The sequence below is a fragment of the Hippocampus bargibanti genome, linkage group LG01 (assembly GCF_051943395.1).
Source record: "Hippocampus bargibanti isolate YZ-2025 linkage group LG01, ASM5194339v1, whole genome shotgun sequence".
Lineage (NCBI taxonomy): Eukaryota > Metazoa > Chordata > Actinopteri > Syngnathiformes > Syngnathidae > Hippocampus > Hippocampus bargibanti.
This window is the reverse complement of record NC_142734.1, coordinates 27,520,578-27,542,695: the sequence shown is the minus strand read 5'-3', so window position 1 is coordinate 27,542,695 and position 22,118 is coordinate 27,520,578. Positions and strand designations below refer to the sequence as shown.

General features: G+C 42.4%; 1 protein-coding gene across 1 annotated transcript in view; it reads right to left on the bottom strand.

The window, feature by feature from the left end:
• plxna3 (plexin A3) overlaps window positions 1–21,116 on the bottom strand; it is a 50,399-nt gene extending 29,283 nt beyond the window's left edge. The window contains exons 1-6 of the mRNA XM_089006996.1: window positions 20,861–21,116; window positions 11,381–11,763; window positions 11,117–11,307; window positions 7,673–8,220; window positions 5,305–5,469; window positions 1,115–1,297 (exon numbers count right to left, since the gene is read on the bottom strand). Of these exons, the coding sequence (XP_088863122.1) occupies window positions 1,115–1,297; window positions 5,305–5,469; window positions 7,673–8,220; window positions 11,117–11,307; window positions 11,381–11,688 (1,395 nt within the window). The 5' untranslated portion in view covers window positions 11,689–11,763; window positions 20,861–21,116. The remainder of the gene's footprint in view (window positions 1–1,114; window positions 1,298–5,304; window positions 5,470–7,672; window positions 8,221–11,116; window positions 11,308–11,380; window positions 11,764–20,860) is intronic.
• Window positions 21,117–22,118: the final 1,002 nt, after the last annotated feature.

Genomic DNA, 22,118 nt, shown 5'->3' with positions numbered 1-22,118 from the left:
TGTGCCCTACTTGCGCTCCACAACGCTTTGCTGGGCCCACCTTCATGCCTGTTGAACTAGTCTAGTGATTTCCTCCATGCTCATGTATTTTATTTTTCTACTCTCATTCCTTTCATCACTTTGCTGCTGTGAAATGTAAATTTCTCCACTGTGAGACTAATAAAGGCATATCCAATCCAATCCAATCCAATCTGCTGAGTCCAGGCTTTACATGCGTAGGTAGACAGGCCCTACAATAACCTACTGTTGATGTGGCATGTTCACTTAGACAGGGAGACTCGTGATGGCTGGGACGCCTAACCCCATCACAGATCATAGATAAAACAGACCTGCCACTGCCTACTATGAATGTACTGTACTTTGTACATACAGTGGAGAGATGGATTGATAGATAGCTCGATTTGTCGGCCATTTTGGACCCCATTCTGAAGCATCAGTACACAACATTTGGGCATAAAACACAATTTTGTATGTGATATGATTTTCACCTTGTTATAAAACAATTATGGTAATTTTTTCACGTGTATGCATGTGTGCCAGTGTGCGCACTATTGTTCAGTGTGTGTGTGTTTGTATGGTAAGATGTTTGTCCATATTAGCCCATCAAGCAGTATACAAATCGGGGCCGGGTTGTAAATAACAATGATGGGAAAACTATATATTTGTCCATTTATTTATTTTTATTTATGTATTTATTTATTTATTTGTCCAGTTATTTATTTATATTTTTACTTATGAATTTACTTAATTTATTCATGAGATGAAGAGTGAATGGCTCTGTGTATTTGTGTTGTCATGTTATTTATTATTTGTTTTTTTTTTTACTTTATGTTACTTCCGGGTTGAGGGAACGCTGGCGCGTGTGGCTGCCGCTGCTCACTCGCAGAAGAAATATCCTGTGACTGTGGAGTGTCTTTGAGAGTTTTGAAGGGCGCTTATAGATGAGATGTATTATTATTATTATTATTTGAGTTACTTCCAGGTTGAGTGAACGCTGGTGCGTGTGGCTGCCTCTGCTCCATACAGTGTCTTTAGTTGATGTAAAAATTGACAGATCCAATGCATTCAAACCCCTCCACTCAAAAAAAAAAAAAAAAAAAAAAAAAGAGCTCACCTTCTTGAGTTGGCCGCTACGCGTTCCCACAAAAACCACCGTGTGTTCGCCGTAAGTGTATGCCGCCACGGCACCCATCCCTTCCGTGCGGTCCTCGAACAACGGACTTCCTTCGATGACGCGCAGACCCCCCAGCGGTTGATTCAATACCAGGCCACAAAAGTCATCTCCAATCTGCTTGGGCTGACAAAAACAACAACAACAACAGTTTAATGACACACAATGGCTCTCTAGTGGGGGACACGTGATGTAGTGCACAAGTGACTTCTGAATGTGTCGTGTACAAATAATCGGCTGTCTGGAGTGGCCGCTAACTCGGCCACTGTCAAATTAAACAACTCAGACAATCTTTTGTGTTTACAATTTCCAAATGGGGTTGGCTAGAGGACAGCGTGTTCTTGCAAGGACTTCTCCGACGGCCTAAACGTCGTCACAAGCACCGATCTATATTTTGTTTAACGAATAGAATAACTGCCCAAGTGTTTATTAAGTTACTGTCACATTATCAGAATCATGAATTGTATATAGCATTGTGCTGACTGCAAAATATGTTTATTTCCGGGGAAAAAAGTACTGTATTTTCCGCACTATAAGGCGCACCTTCATTTTCTTGAAGAGATGAGCCTGCACCTTATATGCCTTATACGTGAAGTAATATTGAGCCACAAAAGGTCTCTCAACTACCGCCGACTCCATTTCGAAGAAGGAGTGCGCAGTCCATGCTGGGCTATATAAAACGGTATGTCATTTCAATAATCTCTTAAAATGTATTTGTTGACTGAGTTTAATTTTTTTCTCCATTTTGCCATCATTTTCCATTTTTGGCACAATGATTAAAAGTGGAAAATGTGCCTTTTTTTGCTTGTTTTTTAAATTTATTTTTCTATTTAGCGTATCAAAAACAGTTTATTTCTGAAAGTTGATTGGTTCATTTTGGTAACCTCTGAAAATTACCTTGCAAAGTGCAATTTGTTCTCTATTTCGCCAAAAATGTCAGTATTTTTTGGCACAATGATTAGGAATGGGAAATTAAGCATGTTTTGCTTCTTTTTGTCTTTAGTGTCTCCAAAAAAATCATTTATTTCTGAAAATTTTAAGGCCAAAATATATATAAAACAGTGTTTCATTACGGTAACTTCAAAATTATTTCACCAAGCGGAATTTTTTTCTCAATTTTTCCATCATTTTCAATTTTTGGCACAATGATTAAAAGTGGAAAATGTGCCTTTTTTTTTTTTTATTTAGTGTCTCAAAAACAGTTTATTTCAGAAAGTTGATTGGCCACAATATTCAGTGATACCTCCGCATACAAATGTTTCAGCTCACAAACTTTTCGCCTCATGAACATTAAATTCCCGAGCATATAATCCTGGCTGACGAACTAGTTTTCGGCGAACGAACCAAATCACACGGCGCCACGGTGGCTGGCGGACTAGTTTTTGGCGAATGAACACCAAACCACACGGTCGAACAGCGCCACGGTGGCTGGCTTTCGTCACCCCTTTTCTTTGAGTGCGAACGTGGTTTGTTAGAGTGTACTTTTGCTATTATTGGACCGAAAAAGACCCCACCACAGGCTAGTGTTAAGCCGAAGAAGACACTGAAGAAAATTACGGTGGAGCAGAAGAAGGAGATCATCGAAAAACATGAACGAGGTGTGCGTTTGTGTGACTTTGCGTCCCAGTACCAGTATGCTAAGTCGACCATTGTTACGTGTGGCATAGAGTGTTTCTGTGTTGTCTAAGCAACGGTCTCAGGCAATAGAAGAGGTTGGAAAAACTTCTGTTGATTGGGATTAACGAAAAACAGCAAGCAGGGGACAATGTGAGTGAGGCTATTAGCGATAAGAAAGCACGGCAACTTCACTCGGATATCATCAAGAGGCAACTACATCAATGACCATCACAAAGGTAAATAAACGACTTTATTATACAGTACAGTTTATTTCTTTAATTACAATACAATAGCACATTAATTATACATAAAATAAGGTATATTTTGTGTAGTTTTCAGGCTTATTTAGTAGACAATTATGTTTTATAGAGAACTGGGAACGGATTATTCTAATTTCAATGGTTTCTTATGGGAAATAAATGTTCGGCAGAAAAACTTTTCACCTTACACACACACTTTCTGGGAACCAACTAAGTTCGTGAGCTAAGGTACCACTATATAAAAACGCTGGTTCATTTTGGGAACCTCTGAAAATTACCTTGCTAAGTGCAATTTTTTTCTCGATTTCGTCAAAATTTTCAGTTTTTCTTTGGCACAATAATTAGAAATGGAAAATTAAGCGTTTTTTGCTTCTTTTTGTCTTTTGTGTCTAAAAAAAAAAAAATCATTTATTTCTGAAATTTTTAAGGCAAAATATATATAAAATAGCGTTTCATTTTGGTAATCTCTTAAAATTACTTTGCAAGGGGAGATTTTTATCGATTCCGCAATAATTTCCTTTTTTGGCACAATGATTAAAAATGAAAAATTTGCAGTTTTTTGCTTGTTTTTGTATTTTGTGTCTCAAAAAAGCCTTTGTTGCTTTCTGAAAATTTTAAGGCCAAAATATTCAATGAAAACCATTAAACATATGATTGGTAATGTCTGAAAATAATCTTTATTATTGATTTGTAATAGACTGATAAAACCCTGGAATATTTTTGAGCTCATAAAAATGGAGGAAATACAACCCATTATACTCTTTGGCAATTTCTATGTAGGTGTTTGATATCCAAAATGGAAATTGTCATTGCCTTTGGAAAAAAATCAAAAATGACCCTGTTTAAGATTTACAGCCAAAGTAATTTCTTCCCCCATGAAAATCTGATGAATGTTTTCCAATGTTCTCCATTTCGTAACATTTTTGGGGGGCTGTGCTGCTTCCGGTGCTTTTTCCACACCGTGAATATTTTTCTCTTTTTATTCAATCAGATTTCAACCAGACTTTGAGGTGAGCGATGTCCAAACCGAGTGTTTTAGATGAACTAATCATTTGGAATTCAGTTTGTTGGAGGAGGGAAACAACTGTGGAAGGAAGCCACCCTTGAGGCCCGCCCGGGGTTGGACATCCCCGATCTAGAAGCTTTCAAGTCAATCGAATCTGCCCGCGGCTTTTGAGATCAATAATATTGACTCATGCAACTTAAAGGATATTACCAATGAGGCCGTTTTCTTAACCAGCTGCACTCAAAATTCACCTCACGTGACAAGACGGGTGCAGAACAATTTCAGCAATGTTTCCATCTGCTCGTCTTAAATCGGATCAAAATGTGCTCCCATCATTCTCAGCAAGTGACTTTCTGTGTAGTATTACTGGTTTCTGGAATTTCAACGTGACAGCGATGGCACTAAGAGCGTGATTACGGCAGGTGAACCCCCACGGAAGCAACAAATACCAAATGCACAGCCTGCCGTTCATCACTTTGCTGCTGTGAAATGTAAATTTCTCCACTGTGAGACTAATAAAGGCATATCCAATCCAATCCAATTCAGCAGCTCTCCCTAAAAATGTGATTTAAAATTAATCATTTTCAAACAAATAAGCCTGAAGACAAAGTAAAAATGTTAAAAGTGACATTTTACAATTAATAAAGTTTAAATAATAAAAAGCAAATAATAAAAGCAATTAATAAAAGCAAACCAGTAATAAATATGTAAACAATAAAATAATATTGCAAAATACAAGCAAAGTGTTCATTTTTTAAGTTAAAAAAATTATTGGCAGCAGTCAAATATCACTCGCTTCCTAACCCAGAAATGTCTTTTCGCCGTGTGTGAAAGAAAACCCTTCTGAGTGGGTAACATCTTCGCACTAGTGGAGGTGTCATGCTGCATTCAAGCGCAGCATGGAAAATCGACGACGCGTTTCAAAATCAAAACATACATCGAAGCTCAGCAGCAACGACTCAAATCGGTCCTTACCCCAAGGTACCTATCCCAAGCTAAAGCCAAAATGTAAGCAGGAGGCAGGAGTGCGGTGTTAGCATCGCTATGCTAATGAGCGTAATTTGGTGTTTCGGTGCTGAAAATGGAGGCGTACAAAAACTGGCATGTGACACGCATGTGACAAGAGGATTTAGACTTCAGGATGTCAACAAGCTTTTATGAAGGCATTTTTGCCCCCTTTTGGGCAAATAAGCGCACATCTGTAACACGTAAGGGTGCGTGTGGGTTTCATCAGATGTGATGTGACTCACTGTGTGAATGCAGGGTAGTTCCTTATTGAGTAACCACGGCAACGAGAGGCGCCCCTCCCCGCGGTAGCAGGAGCGTATCCTCTCTCTCATGGCCAGGTTGATGTCGTGCAGCGTGAACAGACACAGGAGGGTCTCCCTGGGGGGGTTGGAACGGTTCTTCTGACCCTGAACAACACACACGCACACGCGGGGCTGGTCAGATGGCGCGACTTCAACTGGAGGTGGAGCTTGATCGGAAAAATCAATGAAAATTAAAAAGCTCTGCAAGTAGCACCAACACAGACGGCCAACATTAAAATTGAGCACTTGTGTTAAAGGGGGATTATGTCTTCCCCAAAACTGCTCTGTCATACTTCTTTAAACTGCCAGTATAACCTGACCACAGAACAGTTGTAAAATGATATGTGGAAAAAAAATTCCCACTCTGGGCCCATCTTGTACCTTGAATTTATTTTTTTAACTCATTTACTGCCATTACTGAATGTATCCGGGAATTGAAAATATGACGTGGAGCGCCATTCCTTTCATAACCTTGCTGCTGTGAAATGTACATTTCTCCACTGCGAGACTAAGAAAGGCAAATCCAAATCCAATCCAATTCCTGAATTTGTTCGGGTTTTGATTTTTCTTGGGGGGGTTGCCGATAAAGCTATGGTCAGACCTCGAGCAATGTTTTTCCCTCCCACCAGGGGACAGCATTTGCCACCTTGTACAGCTGCCCTCACTTTCACCTCATATTACACCAGACCAATACAACTTAGGAATGAACTCTTTTTCTGCTGAAAGAAGAGAGTCTAAGGTTTTTAACGCTGAACTGGATATTTATGTAGTCCTAAAACTCAATATTCTGTGCGTCCTGAAATTTGACAAAAACCCTAGCACTGGAGAGGACATTTTCGCACATCTGGCAGTAAATGTGTTAATGGGGGAAAAAAAATCAGATCAGCGTCAGAACAACCAATTGGAGATCGGTACGTGGGTCATTTGATAACACGTCTCACAGAAAGAGTAAATAGCTTGCATTACTTCTGTTTTCTTCATATAAGATTTTGAAAGTTGTTTTATTTTGAAAAATGACCAGATTCTCCGCTACATCCGTCTACAGCAGGGGTGTCAAACAGAATTTTGTCGCAGGCCACATTGTAGTTATGCTTTCCCTTTGAGGGCCGTTATTAAATTTTGGGAACCCGTCTTTCAAAATCTACTTATATTACTTGCACAGCAAATTGATGGATCACTCATTTTAAAATCAGAAGTCAAGAATACTGATTGTTATTGTGGATTACATTTAACAATTTGAAACTTTGGTTCAGACTTTCGCAAGCCTCGTGGAACTTGATGTTTTTGATTGCCTTTCGCGGACTGAATAAAGTGATGTGGCGGACCAGATCTGGCACCCGGGCCTTGACTTCGACACCAGTGGTCTACAGTGTGTCACTCATGACGTAGGTTAAGGCGCGCTTCTTGGTCACGTGATAGGTTAGCGCTAAAAAAAGACACGAGAGCTAGCAAAAGAGGAAGAAGAGGAAGCCTACGACTTTCATGAAAAATAAGCCAACATTTCATTGTCAAGATTTCATACGTACAATACGGATTTATCTCAACGCGAGATTCCGCTCACAAAGTCTATCGTTGCATATTATGCGTCCACGGTGAGTCATATTTTTCATGCACTTTGTATTTGCAATATATGTTATTTTGAAGGCATGTGTAAACATAACCATAGTAACCAGAGAATGTTGCGGTCACATAGGACGTTCCTCGTGTTGTGATTTGTGTTTATTATTATTGTTTCGAAAATACAAGTTTTCATGCCGGTCATATCATCTTATTTTCTTCAATTTATCCGGCGCACCAAGCACACAATGTGGCGATGTTGAGTCACATTTTTTCATGCAATTTGTAGCTGGGCTCTTATTTTGAAGGCACATTTAAACGCTTACCATAGCAACCAGAGAATTTTGCGGCCAGACAGGATGTTCCACGTGTCCAGATTTATGTTTATTATTGTTGAGAGAAAATATTACAGCTTTCGTGCAGTTCCTATCATATTAATTTGTTGTATTTATGAAAATATTGTAAGACATTAAACCATTCCGTGAGTTGAGGTGAAGCTAGATTGATATCTTATGGGCGGTTTTAAAAGTGAAGCGCCTCCATTTAAATGAAAATGGATTGTACTTGAAAGTAAAATATGCCAAAATTAGGGTGCCGTATGGTTAAATGTGGCTTGTTTGTCGTAAGCTAGCTGATGGGATGCGACTAAGATTGCGTTGGAAATCCGACCATTTCAAACTGCCATTGCTAAATCCTTTACCGCATTCAATAAACTGAGCACCAAGAGAATCACCAAAAAATAAAAACTCACCTGAGAGAAGATGACAAAGAGGACATCGTCGTCCTCCGACAGCCCAAGCGCCTGAGCCAAACGCCGTCCCGGTTTCTGTTTGAAGGCCGCCTGCACCAATCGGTACTCCACGCCGTCCTTGGTGCATCCCAGTGGGAATTCCACGTAGGAGTAGAATTCTGTATCGTTGGAGCACATCCTCACAATCTTGGAGGTGAAAAACTTCTCCCCGCCTGCGTCCATCTGCGTCAACTGCGTGTCCAGCTGCAGCGTCAGGAAGTAGACGTAAGTGCGGCTGGAAAAGCCGTAGACGTAGTAGATGTCGAAGGCCGGGTAGAGAGACAGCGTGTCCGACGGGATCTTGATCTGAGACGACACAAACTCGTCTTGGTAGACCAGCGAGAACATGTTGACGCTCTCCTCGTCTGCCACCAGTTTCCTGCTGGACAGCGTCGGGAAATATTCCGACTTTCCGTCGATGGCGGCGCCGATGAAGAGGCGGCTGCCACCCTTTGTCGTTTTCTTTCTCTTGGGGTCATTGGTCCAGTCGTCCTCGCCGACAACCACGCCTACAGAGAAGATTAATGGTTACCACGGCGACGCCAGGCAGGAGTTATGGTACATTCCTGTAATCAGCCAAAGCAACCGAAGCTGCTCATCTCACTTCCTGATTTTAATGAGTACACATTAATACATTTACAGTAAAGTCTCGTTATATCGATATTCTCTGGAGTCCGAAAAATATCGATATAACCGGGACTATCGATATATCCGACCCTGCGCGCATGTAATTTTCTCCTTGCGTGCATAGAAATAGTATCGTAATAAGCGGGACTATCGATATAACCGATATTGATATAACGAGACTTTACTGTATCTCTTTTTTGGACAAACAAAAAAAAAATTGTCACGGTTTACTTTGGGGGTTATGTCTTCCTTAAGAGTGTCGTTAACACGGTGAAATTAAATACATGTTGATATATTATTACTTGTACAAAACAAAAGCGGATCGGAAAATAGATGGATGAAATTGATGGATGCGCCAGTTCTGAAATCAGTCAAATCAAGTGCAGTAGTTTGTTCCAAAAAATGGACTGAGTATAATAATAATAATAATAATAATAATAATAATAATAATACAGTATATTTAATTTACAAGCGCCTTTCAAATCACTCAAGGACACTCAACATGCTAGCAAACGTATTGCTAAATCTCAATGTTATTTATTTTGGTACAGTGAAACCTCGGTTTACGAACCCCTTGGCTTACAAACGTTACATTTATGAAATATTTACCTTGTCATACGAATTATTTTTCGGGATACACACGGAGCTGCCACAATGAGTGATGTGTTTTTGTCCTCTATTCCCCGCCCCCAGTCTTCGGTTAAAGCCACGTGATTGGTCAAGAATGCAGCAGTGGGGGATGGGGTTGCAGACAGAGAGAGAGTGAGGCCGTTCTCCAAAAAACAAAATGATGTCTTCGGTTAAAGCCACGTGGTCAAGAACCAGCAGTGGGGGGGGGGTTAAACATTAAAGAGACAGGCAGAAAGAGAGAGAGTGAGAGAAAACACACACACACGAAAGGGAGATGACAGAGTTTCAAACCAAAAAACAAAAGTGAAAAAGAAAAGAAAAAGCTTTAAAAAAAGGTTAGAAAATGAATAGAAAACAGTGAAATTTGGACCCATTTCAACTTTGATAGTTCAAAAGCGAGTGTAGACTGGAGGGTTAAAATAACCCATCAATATTTGCTGCTGTGAAATGTAAATTTCTCCACTGCGAGACTAATAAAGGCAAATCCAATCCAATCCAATCAGGCTCCACAAATAACCCGCACAAGTCATCTGTACACTTGATGCAAAAAGCTATCAACCCAGCTAAACAGATCACAATTGATGAAGAACTAGATACAATTATCACAGAGAAAGCACCTACAAGATATCATTCCTCAAGATGGTGAAAGAAGCCTATGTTCCTCATCAAGTGTTTAATGCTGAGGAAACCGGACACTCCATTCCATCAAGCCATTAACGACCACCACAAAGGTAAATGAAACTTTAGTGTACAGTACAGTTAGTTTATTTCTTATACATATACATATTTATTATACATAAAATAAGGTATATTTTGTATAGTTTTAAGTCTTAGAAAATTAGAAAGTGGAAAATTATGTTTTATGGGGACCTGGGAACGGATTATTTTCATTTCAATGGTTTCCGATGGGAAATTAATTTTTCCCTTACACACTCTGTCTGGGAACCAATTAAGTTCGTAAGCCAAGGTACCACTGTACAGATTTTAGCAAGGACCATGGAACTTGACCTACACGATTTGCTTTCGGGGACCACTTAAAAGGATCTGGCAGGCCAGACCAGGCCCCCAGGACTTGAGTTAAACGGCCGTGGTAAAGACAAACAACAATTTCATACGCACACTCCCACGTAGAGGGAATTCTGAGTCTTGGACATTTTTGGAATATGGGAGGAAGCGGCAGAATCTTAAAACATGAAAGCAAAACCAAAATGGAAGTCATACGTCTGGATTCAAACCACCAACCTCACAACTGCATGCTTGAGTTCGCCAGCCCACCACCGTGCCATGCTGACAACTCAAATCACAGCAAGTCCTTGGTTTTATAATGCCCGTGCCTCGTCTGCCATCTGTGCTCATGCATTGGGAGTGTCTTTGCCCGGATACCAACGAACATCTGTTCAAGACTGCGGCTTCTGTCGATCGACCGCGGCGACCATATTTAGCAACAAATATAATAGCGCGCATGAAGGGTTTCACACCTTTGATCACAAAAGAACTTTCTTCCATCTTTGCGGAGATGAAAAAGATTAGTTAAACCTGGGTTTTCGCCCATAATCCGTTCCAAAAGCCTGTTGGAAAACTGATTTGGTCCAAAACTGAAACATTTCTCATGATAATCAATGTAACCAATGCCTCATTAGGGTCACCGGGGGTGATTTTCCGGATTGAAGAATACAAACACGTCTGCTCATTACAGACCGTAAGGATGAAGCGTTGTCGTTCACAGTGACACGAGGAAGTGACGTCTGAGGAAGCGGAGGGGAGACAAGAGGTGCATTCAAGCGTGCTTAGTTTGGTCAAGAACCCATTTTCAGTTGAAAACTGAGGCCAAAAAAAAACATTTTTTGGTGGCAAAACGAACAGGACGAGAACGGAGATATTCGAAAACCCGGGTTTGACTGTAAAACCTTTATTCAACAACACTAATGCCTCGGTCACAATGGGATGCATCACAACGAAGTGACCTATAAGGAAGCAGAGGGGAGTCGAGTAGCGCATTCAGGTGCGCCCAGTTTGGTCGAGAACAGATTTTCGACCGTGAACCGAGGCATGAAATTTTTGGCCGAAAACCGAATTGGATGAGAACCGAGACGTTTGAAAACCCAGGTTGAACTGTCTCTGTGTTATGGATGGAGGATCCCCGCCTACCTGCCATCCCATCAGCCTCTCTGGCACCAGACAAGTAGTGCTCCTTGCGGTGGTGAGGCTCCCCAAGTTTGAAGAGGTCCTCCAGTCGGAGAAACTGGCACACCCCCTGCCAGATGGATCCGCATGCCACCAGCCGGTTACCCGTGTAGTCCACCAGCAGAAGCTTGTTCACGTTGTCCAAAGAATCCAAGCTGGGGAAACGTACGAGTCAGTGGACGGACGTACAAACAGACAGATGGTTGCTGCGATTTGGATGAGACAGACCGGTGAGCGCAGGCCCTGACGCTAGGCGGGGGGTAACACTTGGCATTGTCCTCGACCGGACCAGTCATGTGACTCCTCATCTCGGTCAGATTGGCCGACAGCTTCAGGACTCGGTTGACGGCTCCGACGAAAACCTCGCCTGTCCTCTTGTGGACGGTCAGGTGGGTGAGGGAGGTGTCAAAGACCCGGTACGCCGCTCGGCCACCTGCCGCCACCAGGGGGCCAGGCGGTGCCGCCGGAGCGCAGAGGAAGAGGAGGGGCCAGGATAGCAGGAGGAGCGAGAGGATGGAGATGGGGGAGGGAAGCATGGTGGGAGTCGGAAGAGATGGGAAAAGGAAGGAGGAGTTGTCCACGGATGGGTGAAGAGTGTCAGCAGGTCATGACTGCAAAAACAAACATACAGCAACCAAAAAGTGAGTTTTGAGCAGTGATAGTCAGATTATCAAAAATGGTGTGCGCCGGAAATGGGCCAACATTACTTCATAGCCCCAACAAAAGTCATTCTCTACAAAAACTGCATCTTCGTATGCAAGCAACATACTGAGAGAAGGTCCAATGAGTCTGTGTATATATATATACCCAAATAATCATTTTGCATTCAACTAATAGGATCCAAAAGTAATTAATCTGTTTTTTTGAGCCAAGCGAGACAAGATGATCTCCATTTCTCCACATGTACTTTTTGTGCGACATTTTTGTTGAGCGAATCATCACAACGGTACTTTGAGCTCATTTCCATCAAATTTTAACATTATTTTGTAACCCAACCTGTGACTCAATCACTTTTATAAAAATTCTCAAGTACGCAAATGCCTTTCGTGCTGCTTAGTTGTTGTTTTAAAACACTAATCACGTTACTCCTGGGGTGTCCAAACTTTTTGCAAAGGGGGCTAGATTTGGTGTGTTTAAAATGTAGGAGGGTGGGGCAACCTTGGAAGATGTTCTTTCCATTTAACAGCAATTATTTTCAATAAATTTCGGTGAGCCATTCTGTGTGTCACATATGTTTTTATTTAAATTTCAGCTATCTTAAGGATGTGCTCTGGTTCATTTGAAATATGCATATCAAAATTGAGTTAACATTGAAAATTTTAATTGAATATTCAATTATTTTCACTGTTTTGAACACTAACTTTTTTGTAACAGCTGAATATAAGAATTTAGATAAGCACAATTTTAGAAAATAAAATAAAATAATAATTGCCATTTTAGAAAATTGGGGGGAACATTGAGTCAATTATCCATCCATCCATTTTCCAGATCGCTTAATCCTCATTTGGGTCGCGGGGGGTGCTGGAGCCTACCCCAGCCGTCTTTGGGCACTAGGCTAGGGACACCCTGAATTGGTTGCCAGCCAATCGCAGTCCACACAGCGACAAACAACCAGTCACTCTCACACTCGCACCTAGGGACAATATGGAGTGTTCAATCAGCCTTCCATGCATGTTTTTGGAATGTGGGGACCCGGAGAAAAACCACGTGGGCCCACGGAGAACATGCAAACTCCACACAGTGAGGTTGAGTCAATTATTCATAGACTAATTTGCTGTTCCTAATTAAGCCTCTCGAAGGCAGCACGTAGCACATGCAGGAAACAGCGCGACTACCCAAAGTATTCATTCTACATGCGGGCCAGACCATACTGCTTTTATGAAAAAGGCTGTGGGCCACATGAAAATTGACCATGGGCCGCATTTGGCCCGCGGGTCGGATTCTTCGACACGTCTGGGCTAACTCCAATGTAAAGTGCATTACAGTAATCCAGTCGAGATGCGACGACAGAACCAATTTCCAATGACAGTCCAGGCTAAGACTCAAGTTCAAGACTGTTGGTTTAAAGGACAACCGACGCCATTTTTTGTTTCCTAACTGACATCAGAAAAACGTTTTATAGCATCTAAAATACTCAAAACGCGCAGGTTGATATTTTTAGGCAAATGCAAAACTGCAATAAAAATGACTGAAAGTGTGCGAAATCTGCAAAAAATTGAGCTGCGAATTGGGCATTTTTAGAAAGTCCCACCCCCAGTTCGTGACGTCACGCCAAGATGTCTTGCCTTGCTCGAGAATCAAAACAATGGCTTCAGATTCGGAGAAAATGCTTTCTTGTTACGCATCCAGTTATGAATATGATTCAAATAGTTCTGAAGAGGAAAGCATAAATGTTTGCAATGGATTAAAGACGTCCTTCCACGTTATTTTGAGGCATCAAGACTGATGTGTAGCACCCTGAGAAACTGCAGAAGATGGAGCCAGAGCTCCGTTGGAAATGGGCTTATTTGTCTGCTTGGAATTTGTGTCAGCGAATATCAAATAGTTGTCTTGGTGCAACACACAACGATTAACCATCGCGTTATTTATGTGTTTTCCTTCTAATTTCGCCATCAACACGGATCTACATGCCGTTTTCAGACCAAACAAAGTACCCAAAATGCATTGTGTGTCCTTTCTCGGTCAGGGGCGTTCCTTCCGTGACGTGACGTCAGGACTCGTCACCAACTCAAAAACAAGACTTCCTGAATATTCAGCACGAGTCTTAAAACGTCAAATATAGCTATATGCCGTGGAATCTTTGTAAAATACGCTCAGTAGAAGTCATTTGAAGCGATTTTACAAATTATGGACACAACTTGTCCGGCGGCGTCGGTTGTCCTTTTAGATTAGGAACCAAGGGGTCCGAGTCCGGCCAAGGATGGGCTGTACAACACTTCTGCCTTCTAGGGATGGAAATGCAAGAAAGTATAAAAATGGCCTCAAAGAGAAAGCGCACATTGATATTACTGAACTTACTTTCTCGAAGGAAAATGTGATAACAAACAGAAATTGGATTTTTGCAAGAGGAAAATATTATGTGATTAAACCGAATGTGATATAACCCTTCCCTACGGTTTACTCTCACCGCCTATTTTACTTCTAAACACTTGCTACCCTAGAGGTGGAATACATGGCTAAAAACGCCCCCTCTGGAGATAAATGCATACCAAAATAACAAGTCGTAGTTGGCAAGGGTGATGGATGGTCAAATGACACTAAAGAGCACTTCAAGAAATACACACACGGTTCCATCTGTCGAGCGCTCCTCTCTGGTGTCGCCCCCTCAGCCCGGCAGGCTAATTAGTTAATGTGCTGATCTTTCACTACCTCTTTGGGCTTCGGTGTCTGTGCGCAGGCCTGCGTCCGGCCATGGCTGCTATGCTGGATTCAAACTTTATTAAGGCGACGTGCCACTGGAGCGCGTCTCATTAACCGCTAATCATCACGGTCGCCGTGTAGCAGAGCACAGAGAGGCGGTCTGCAGATACTAACTCATGCACCGTCTTGGAAAGGCTTGCTAGCTCGAATGTTTCAGAGATGGCGGATGCAAATGTCTGTGCTGAATGGCCACAATTTGATTCCCGAAATCAGACAGACCATCGAACAAAAAATATTTTTCATTTTAATTGTCTTTATTTAAAAACATGCAGTATGTACAAAAAGTAATTATTATTCAAAACTGATTAATGTGTTTGTGCATTTGCTTGTTATAGTGACTTAATTGTGCTATGTGGTGCATTTTTGAAGTGGAAACTTAAGATTTTTTTTGTGATCTCACTGTCTGGAAATCCAGGCAACTGTTGCTATGGCACCAGTGACCGAGGGAGTCATAAAGGTCAGCAAAGACACACCTGCGCACACAAACGCACATGCACCCACACACAGTCGGTAATAAATAAATAAAAAAACACTGTTTAATAGCGATGGGAAAACAAAGCTTCATGAAACACTTGTGATCTTTTTTGATTCCTCCAAATGGTGCTTTGACTTTAAATATGAAGGTTAGTGTAAAGGAAATGTCTTAAAAATCCACTGCATCTTTAAACCAAGAGTGCCATCTCAAGGAGTCTAAAACTATTGCTAAGTGCTTCATGAAGCTTTACTTCCCCATCATTACAACACACTTTCAGAGTCACCGCAGGAAGTGTCTGAGCTCGTGGCACACTAATTTGGTATATTCTCACTGATTTATACGAAAGACAGTCTTCCTTTTTTAAAACATCGATGTGTCATTTTATTCCAATGACATACTAGCAAAACCACAAAACAAACTTTTTGAAACCCGGATAAAAATTAAACACCGCTGGAAAATGTGGAATCCCCATTCCGCGCTTAGCCGTGACGGGCCACTCTTGCCTTGAGTTTACAGTGTGTGACTTTCAACACACCAGTTGGTGTGAAAAGTGTCGGGTGTTAAAGTTAACAAACACTGTTTAAATTTCCATCACTTCCCGTTCACACAAGACGATGTCTTGTCTCTGCTCCAAAGCCCAACTTTCCTCTCAAGAAGTAAAAATATGAAAAAGAGAAACACTTCCTGCCTACCCAAGAAATGATTGGCTAAAAACTAACACTGACGTCTTAAAGATCCTCCACGGAGTGACAGGATTTGGTGCCGAATCTGAGAATAGTAGCTCACTCGCTTTGTGCCTCCAAATCTTGTCTTCAGGAATTCGAGAGTTACTATTTTCTTTGTATAGGGATCGATACCAGGCTTTTTAGCGATTGTATTTGCCCATTGGCTCATTTACGTGATATGAAACCAGATACTTTGATTATTTTTTGGACAGTATTTTTTTAACCACACCCATGGAGACCGACAGTGATTTTCTTCCAGTGTGCTCTTGTGTACTAATCTTGGAAACTTTGAAAGAAGTGTCCCGCAGCTCAAACTAACACTAAACTCGAACCCCGACCTCCCTAACCCTAACACAAACCCTAACTTCAAATCCTAACCACAAACCTCACCCCTAACTCATAACCCTAACCTAACCGTAATACCTAACCCTAAACCTAACCCTAACTCCTGACCCGAATCTAACCCTAACGCCTAATCCTAACACACAACCCTAACCCTAACTCCTAACCCCAACCCTCAACCTAAACCCTAACCCCAAACTCCCAACCTAACCCTAACGCCTAACGCCATAACGCGGGCTGGGCAGCAGAGCAAATGTTCCCCAAACACGGCATCTAAATCGGCGAATTGATGGGCAGAATTCAGAGATAATGAGTGGCGTGAGCTACCTGGACATTATTGTGGAAAGTCCACCGACAGGAAGACCTTGCGGTAAAATCCTTTTACATTGAACGTTTTTGAATGTTTTGTGTTCAAGACACAATCATTTACGCTTGCGCCCAATAAGCCAAAGGAGGAGAAAGAGAAACGCCAGCAACCTGCTAGTTGCCAATCCAACCAAAGCCGGACTCGCCCTTGGCCCGACCGTATGTGGGCTGACTTGGATTCTCGAGACTCTTGGTGTTGTCGATATGGCTGCCGTTGTGCCCAATCGGGCGAGACAGACGGTCGCCCCACAGAACTTGGGTTCTGTTCGAGGTTTCCTCCTTCGAGGGAGTTTTTTTTTCCTTGCCTCCGCTGCCAAGTGCTTGCTCATATGGGAATCCGGTGGTTTTCTTTCATGTATGAGAAGTGCGTTTCCTGACTTGCTCAATGTGTAAAAGTGCCTCGAGATAACCTCTGTTGTGAATGGCCTGTGTGTCTGTGGTTAGCACGCCATCACAGCGCAAACGTGCCGGGTCTACTTCGGTCTACTGGTGTGGGGTTTCTCCCCTGTGCCTGTGTGGCTTTTTTCTGGGTACTCTGCTTTCCTCCCATAATCCCAAAACATGCATTGCTGGTTAAAGGTAGATTAAAAATTGCCTCTGGGTGTAATCGTGTGAGCGAATGGTGTACGTGTGCCCTGCACTTGGCTGCCGACCAGTTCGGGGTGTACTCGGACGACTACCCGCAGAGGGCGGGTAGTCTGGCGATCTGGCGAAGACTGGCGATCTTTGTAAACTGAGTTAACTGCATGAAACCAGCGAACACTTAAAAGAAGCCAGTTTTGGAAAATTGGAACCAAATCCTGGCAAAATAGGTGAACAGTCTTTAACAACACGATACACGACAAGCAATGATCCCAAAACACTGATAACATTTCAACTACCTCACAATCTCTATAGTAATGTATAAATATAAATATAAATGTAAATATAAAACTAATGGGATAAACAAAGCTTGCCTTCCAGTTGCGATGCATCACGTCAACATAATTCCTGGTCGCTTTCTGTTTTAGGGCTTTTTGGTAACCGGCGAGTTTTTCAGCAAAAATAACATAAAAATGAGCATGTTAAGTCATGAGTAGTTTCCCACAAATGAGTTTCGTAAAACAGGGATGTCAAACAATTTTTTTGCCATGGGTGACTTTGTTGTTCCAGTTTCCTCTTGTGGGCCGTTTTGAATTTGGGGAAGCCATTAGAATGTTTCATCTCCTCCACATAGTACATCTATAGCGCACAACAAATTAATGAATACTGTAACTAGTTTTCAAATTTGAAGTCAAAAATAATGACTGTTATTGTGGTTTGCATGGAGCAATTTGAAATGTTGGTTCGGACTTTAGCAAGGATCATGGAATTTCACAAGTTTGATTTGCTTTCACGGGCCGAAGAAAAATGATGTGGCATAGGTGTCGTAAAAGGCTGCCATGATCCTACGTCCATTAAATACATCGACTACATGGTTAAGAAGACACCTGGTAACTCACGCATTGTGAAAAATGCACATCTCCTTCAAAACTCTCTCACACACATGCACACTCAAGGTCCCCCCAACTGCAGGTCAAGGGTCATCAAGAGCGGAAAAGAAAAGGGCCAAGTGATTGTTTCCTTTCGGTTGTTGGGCCCATCCTGTCTTCCGCCCGCACATATTAAATGCTACAAACCACACAAGTAATAATAATACTAAGAATCCATTTGATTTCTAAGCGCCTTTCAAAACTCTCAAGGTCACTTTACAGTCACAGGATCAGATTTTCTGTGGGTGAGTAGCGGCAGCCACACGCGCCAGTGTTCACTTACTCGGAAGTAACTCAAAAAGATAGAAAGCACAAGTGTTGACCACAAGCATGCAACAAGATGAACTTTGACACCCCCCCCCCCCCGCGCAATATACGCTCGGTTGACGTCTTTCTTTGAGATGCGCGTAAACAGAATCATGATGACATCACTGTTAGGTGGCATTTTTCTCATAGGAACATGACGAGGAAGATAGTCAAGAAAGCAAACAGAGGAAGTCTCATGATCTTTGCTTGGATGACATCATGAATGTAGACACAGACGCACACACACGCACACAGCAGTGAATTAAGACTTCAGGCTAAAAAAGGCAAAAACATAACATTTGATAAATTTTGTCAACAATAGGCGGCGGCTGGCGGAATGACAATGACATGTACCGAAGGCCTTCAAAGTCTGAGGCCTAGACAGGAAAAACATGCACTGACCTACATTGTTAAATTCCATAAAATTGTATTAACTTATTTCCAACAGTTTGGCTCCGTCATGCCAGCGACCCTCGCGTGGATAAGCGAGTGAATCGAATAATGGATGGATGTCCGTCTGTTCATGAGCAGGCAAAAGTACCTGAAGTGAAATTACAATACTCAGTATAGAAAAATATCTATAAAAAAACAAGTGGGAATGGAAACAAAATGTTACCAATTTTATGAACAGATACAATACGCAACAGTGTTTTTGAGATTGCTAATCTGGTTACCAACTCAAGTGACAAGTAAGAAGAAAGTAGTAATCATCCTTCAAACTGACAACATTAAGAAGCCGGGCCAATCGAGTGAAATTGGATAATTTTTCACATCGCATTTGACAATCTTTGAGCGCCCACAATCAGTAATGGCTCGCCTCCACAAAGATAAATGAGACACTTATTTTTAATATTTCACTTATCAGTCAAACTTTCTCTGACTGATAAGTGAAATAATAATAATATAAACATGCGGATCAAAGCTCTAAAGATGGAGGACACTGATTTGCTGTGGCGACCCCTTGAAGGGAAAAGCCGAAAGGAAAAGAAGATAAACACATATACACATACACACATTTACATACATACGCACACACGTATACACAAACGACATACACACACACACACACACACACACACACACACACACACACACACACACACACACACAATCGGTAAAATGTATCACCACTTGAGTAGAATAGCTTGTTGTAATTTGAAAATCAAAATTCAAAACTGGTAAAAATATATATATGTATTATTATGATTATTACTCAGTGACACCAAAATATCATATTTCCAAACATCGACCTGACATCACATTTTGATCAACATTCACACACAAGGACAAATTCCTCAATTCTCTCAAACGTGCAGGAAATAAATTTGCTGCTCATATGAGGACCATACTTGTTTATTTATATATATTTTTAAATAGTTGGTCAGAGAAGTTGCTTCCTTTTTTTACCATAGTCGCTGCTTATGTTTGCTCATATTGCTGACACATGCATTTCAAAATAAAAGCAGTACATAACATACTTGACACTTCAGTTTGACTTTCTCAAAGCAGCAGAAACAGTGGACAGGATGTGGCCCACGGGCCTTATGTTGACCGGTGATATTGTTCATCTTGATGTTCAAACATGAGGTTGGGGGGTCAGGGGGTAGGGGGGGGGGGGAATCAAACAGCGACCTTGGCGCTCCTCAGAGAAACACACCAACGACATTTTAGGTGCAATGCCGACGACGCGATCATTTCCTAACGAAGCAACACGGTGATGACGTGCATCAAACAAGTTTCCCCCTAAAGGTTGCGGATCAGCAGAAACGGCTCAAATGATCATCGATGGTGACATCAGACGTGATCAGTCACTTTATTGATGATCACCGGGTGGATTCGCTTATTGATGTATTGATTGATCGGGTGATCGCATGCTCGTTTCACGGGGAGATTGGCTTTCGTTCAACACTTCAATCTGATGTGACGTGACTTTATCGATCACTGATAAGGCGCAACCCCACCCCTACCCCCGCCCCTTCAGTCGCACATGGAGGTGGAATGACAAACATGGACCAAGCCTTGGACTCCACCCCCAACCCCTCGACCCCCCTTTGTTCTTTAATGGATCAGTGTCTGGAGTCCCTCTGCTTGAAGGACACCCCCCCCACACACACACACACACACACACACACACACGCACACACACACAGCCCCCCCCCTTTTTTTCTCCTAACACACGGACTCGTACAGGCAGGCATTAATGGGGTCTCTTAACCTCCTCCCTTTTTTGGAGGGGATGGGGGTGGCCTCCCTCACCAGGCACGAGGACTCCACCGTTCGGCGTGTTGTGGGTCGAAGCGAGCAGCCCCACCTGGGTTGATCAACTCCCCTCCCCCCTCTCACATTCAACCCCCCCACCCCCCGCGTCTCTGCTTGCCAGTCCAGTGGAAATTGTGAAAAAAAAGGCGCACAAAAACACAGCACGAGATGAGCGTGGATGCGCGCGTGGAAAAAGGGAGACGCCGTCATTCAACGCAGCCTCCCTTCAATCCCCCCCCCCCCACACACACACACACACACATCCACCTTAGTACCCCCCCTCCCCCCGAACTAGTGGACATACCTGAAAGCAGACAGGGGGAGGTTGGAAGGTAAAGAGGTCCGGTTAGCTCGTGAATCCAAAGTGTCTCGTGTCGCTCTCTCCTCTCATGAATGCTGCACGAAACCAGCCGGTACTGGTAGAAGAAAACCGCTGAACTGCTCCCGGTAACGGTACCGACGATAAAAGGGCGGATAATCCGGAGGAGAAAAACGGGAACGACCGGTCCGCTCGTTCGCACTCAACCTGCTTCGGATCGGCTTGACTCAGTGTGTATATGTGTGTGTATGTATGTGAAACCCCTATCTGGACTGTACCATCCCAAAGCCAATTCAAGGGGCAATTATTATTTTTTCGATACCTACCTAACGATATACTCATTTAATGCTCCATTAAACTAAACACGACATCTTATGAAGAGTATCTATTATGGATTAATTATAGGTTGGCTCGAGAATTGACAAATTCGATGTAAAACAATGCTTCCAAGATAGAAAATCTCCCCTCCCCAAAGTGCAATTGACTAGTATGCTCCATCCAGATTCTGCTGTTTTTCTCCTCTTTAAGCAGATGTGGAGAGAGGGAGCGAAGGGGAGATATTGGTGCAGCACTTTGAATGGAGCAAAGCAACATGGACGACACACACACACACACACACACACACACACACACACACACACACACACACACACACACACACACACACTACCTCTTCACCCATCCACGCATCATTCATCACTCGGACGAGGAGAGCAAAATGGGTTGGACACACACAGGCCCCCAAGAGGTTCAGCACAAATGTGTGAATGCGAGAGATGATGTCACCCAAAAACAGAAGCCGACCATTACAGCAAATCACGGCAATTCCCTTCCAGTATGTCAAATACGCCCCCAGGTGGCTGTGGGATGTATACACCGTATCCAAATACATGTACACAAAATGCAAAGAAAAAGTTTAAGCCACAGGTGACAAAGTCAAGTCCCGGGAGTCAGATCTGGCCCGCCACATCATTTTATTCGGCCTGCAAAAGCAAATCAAACTTGTTAAATTCCATGATGATTGCTAAAATCTGAGCCAAAATTTCACATTTTTGGATGTCAACCACAATAAAAGTCATTATTCTTGACTTCAGATTTGCAAACTAGCTCTTTCTTAATTTGTTGTATGTTCTGTATGTGATATGTGGAGAAGATGAAACATTCTAATGGATTCCCCAAATTCGTAACAGCCCTGGAGAGGAAACCGCAACTACAATATGGCTCACGGCAAAAAAATAAGCTA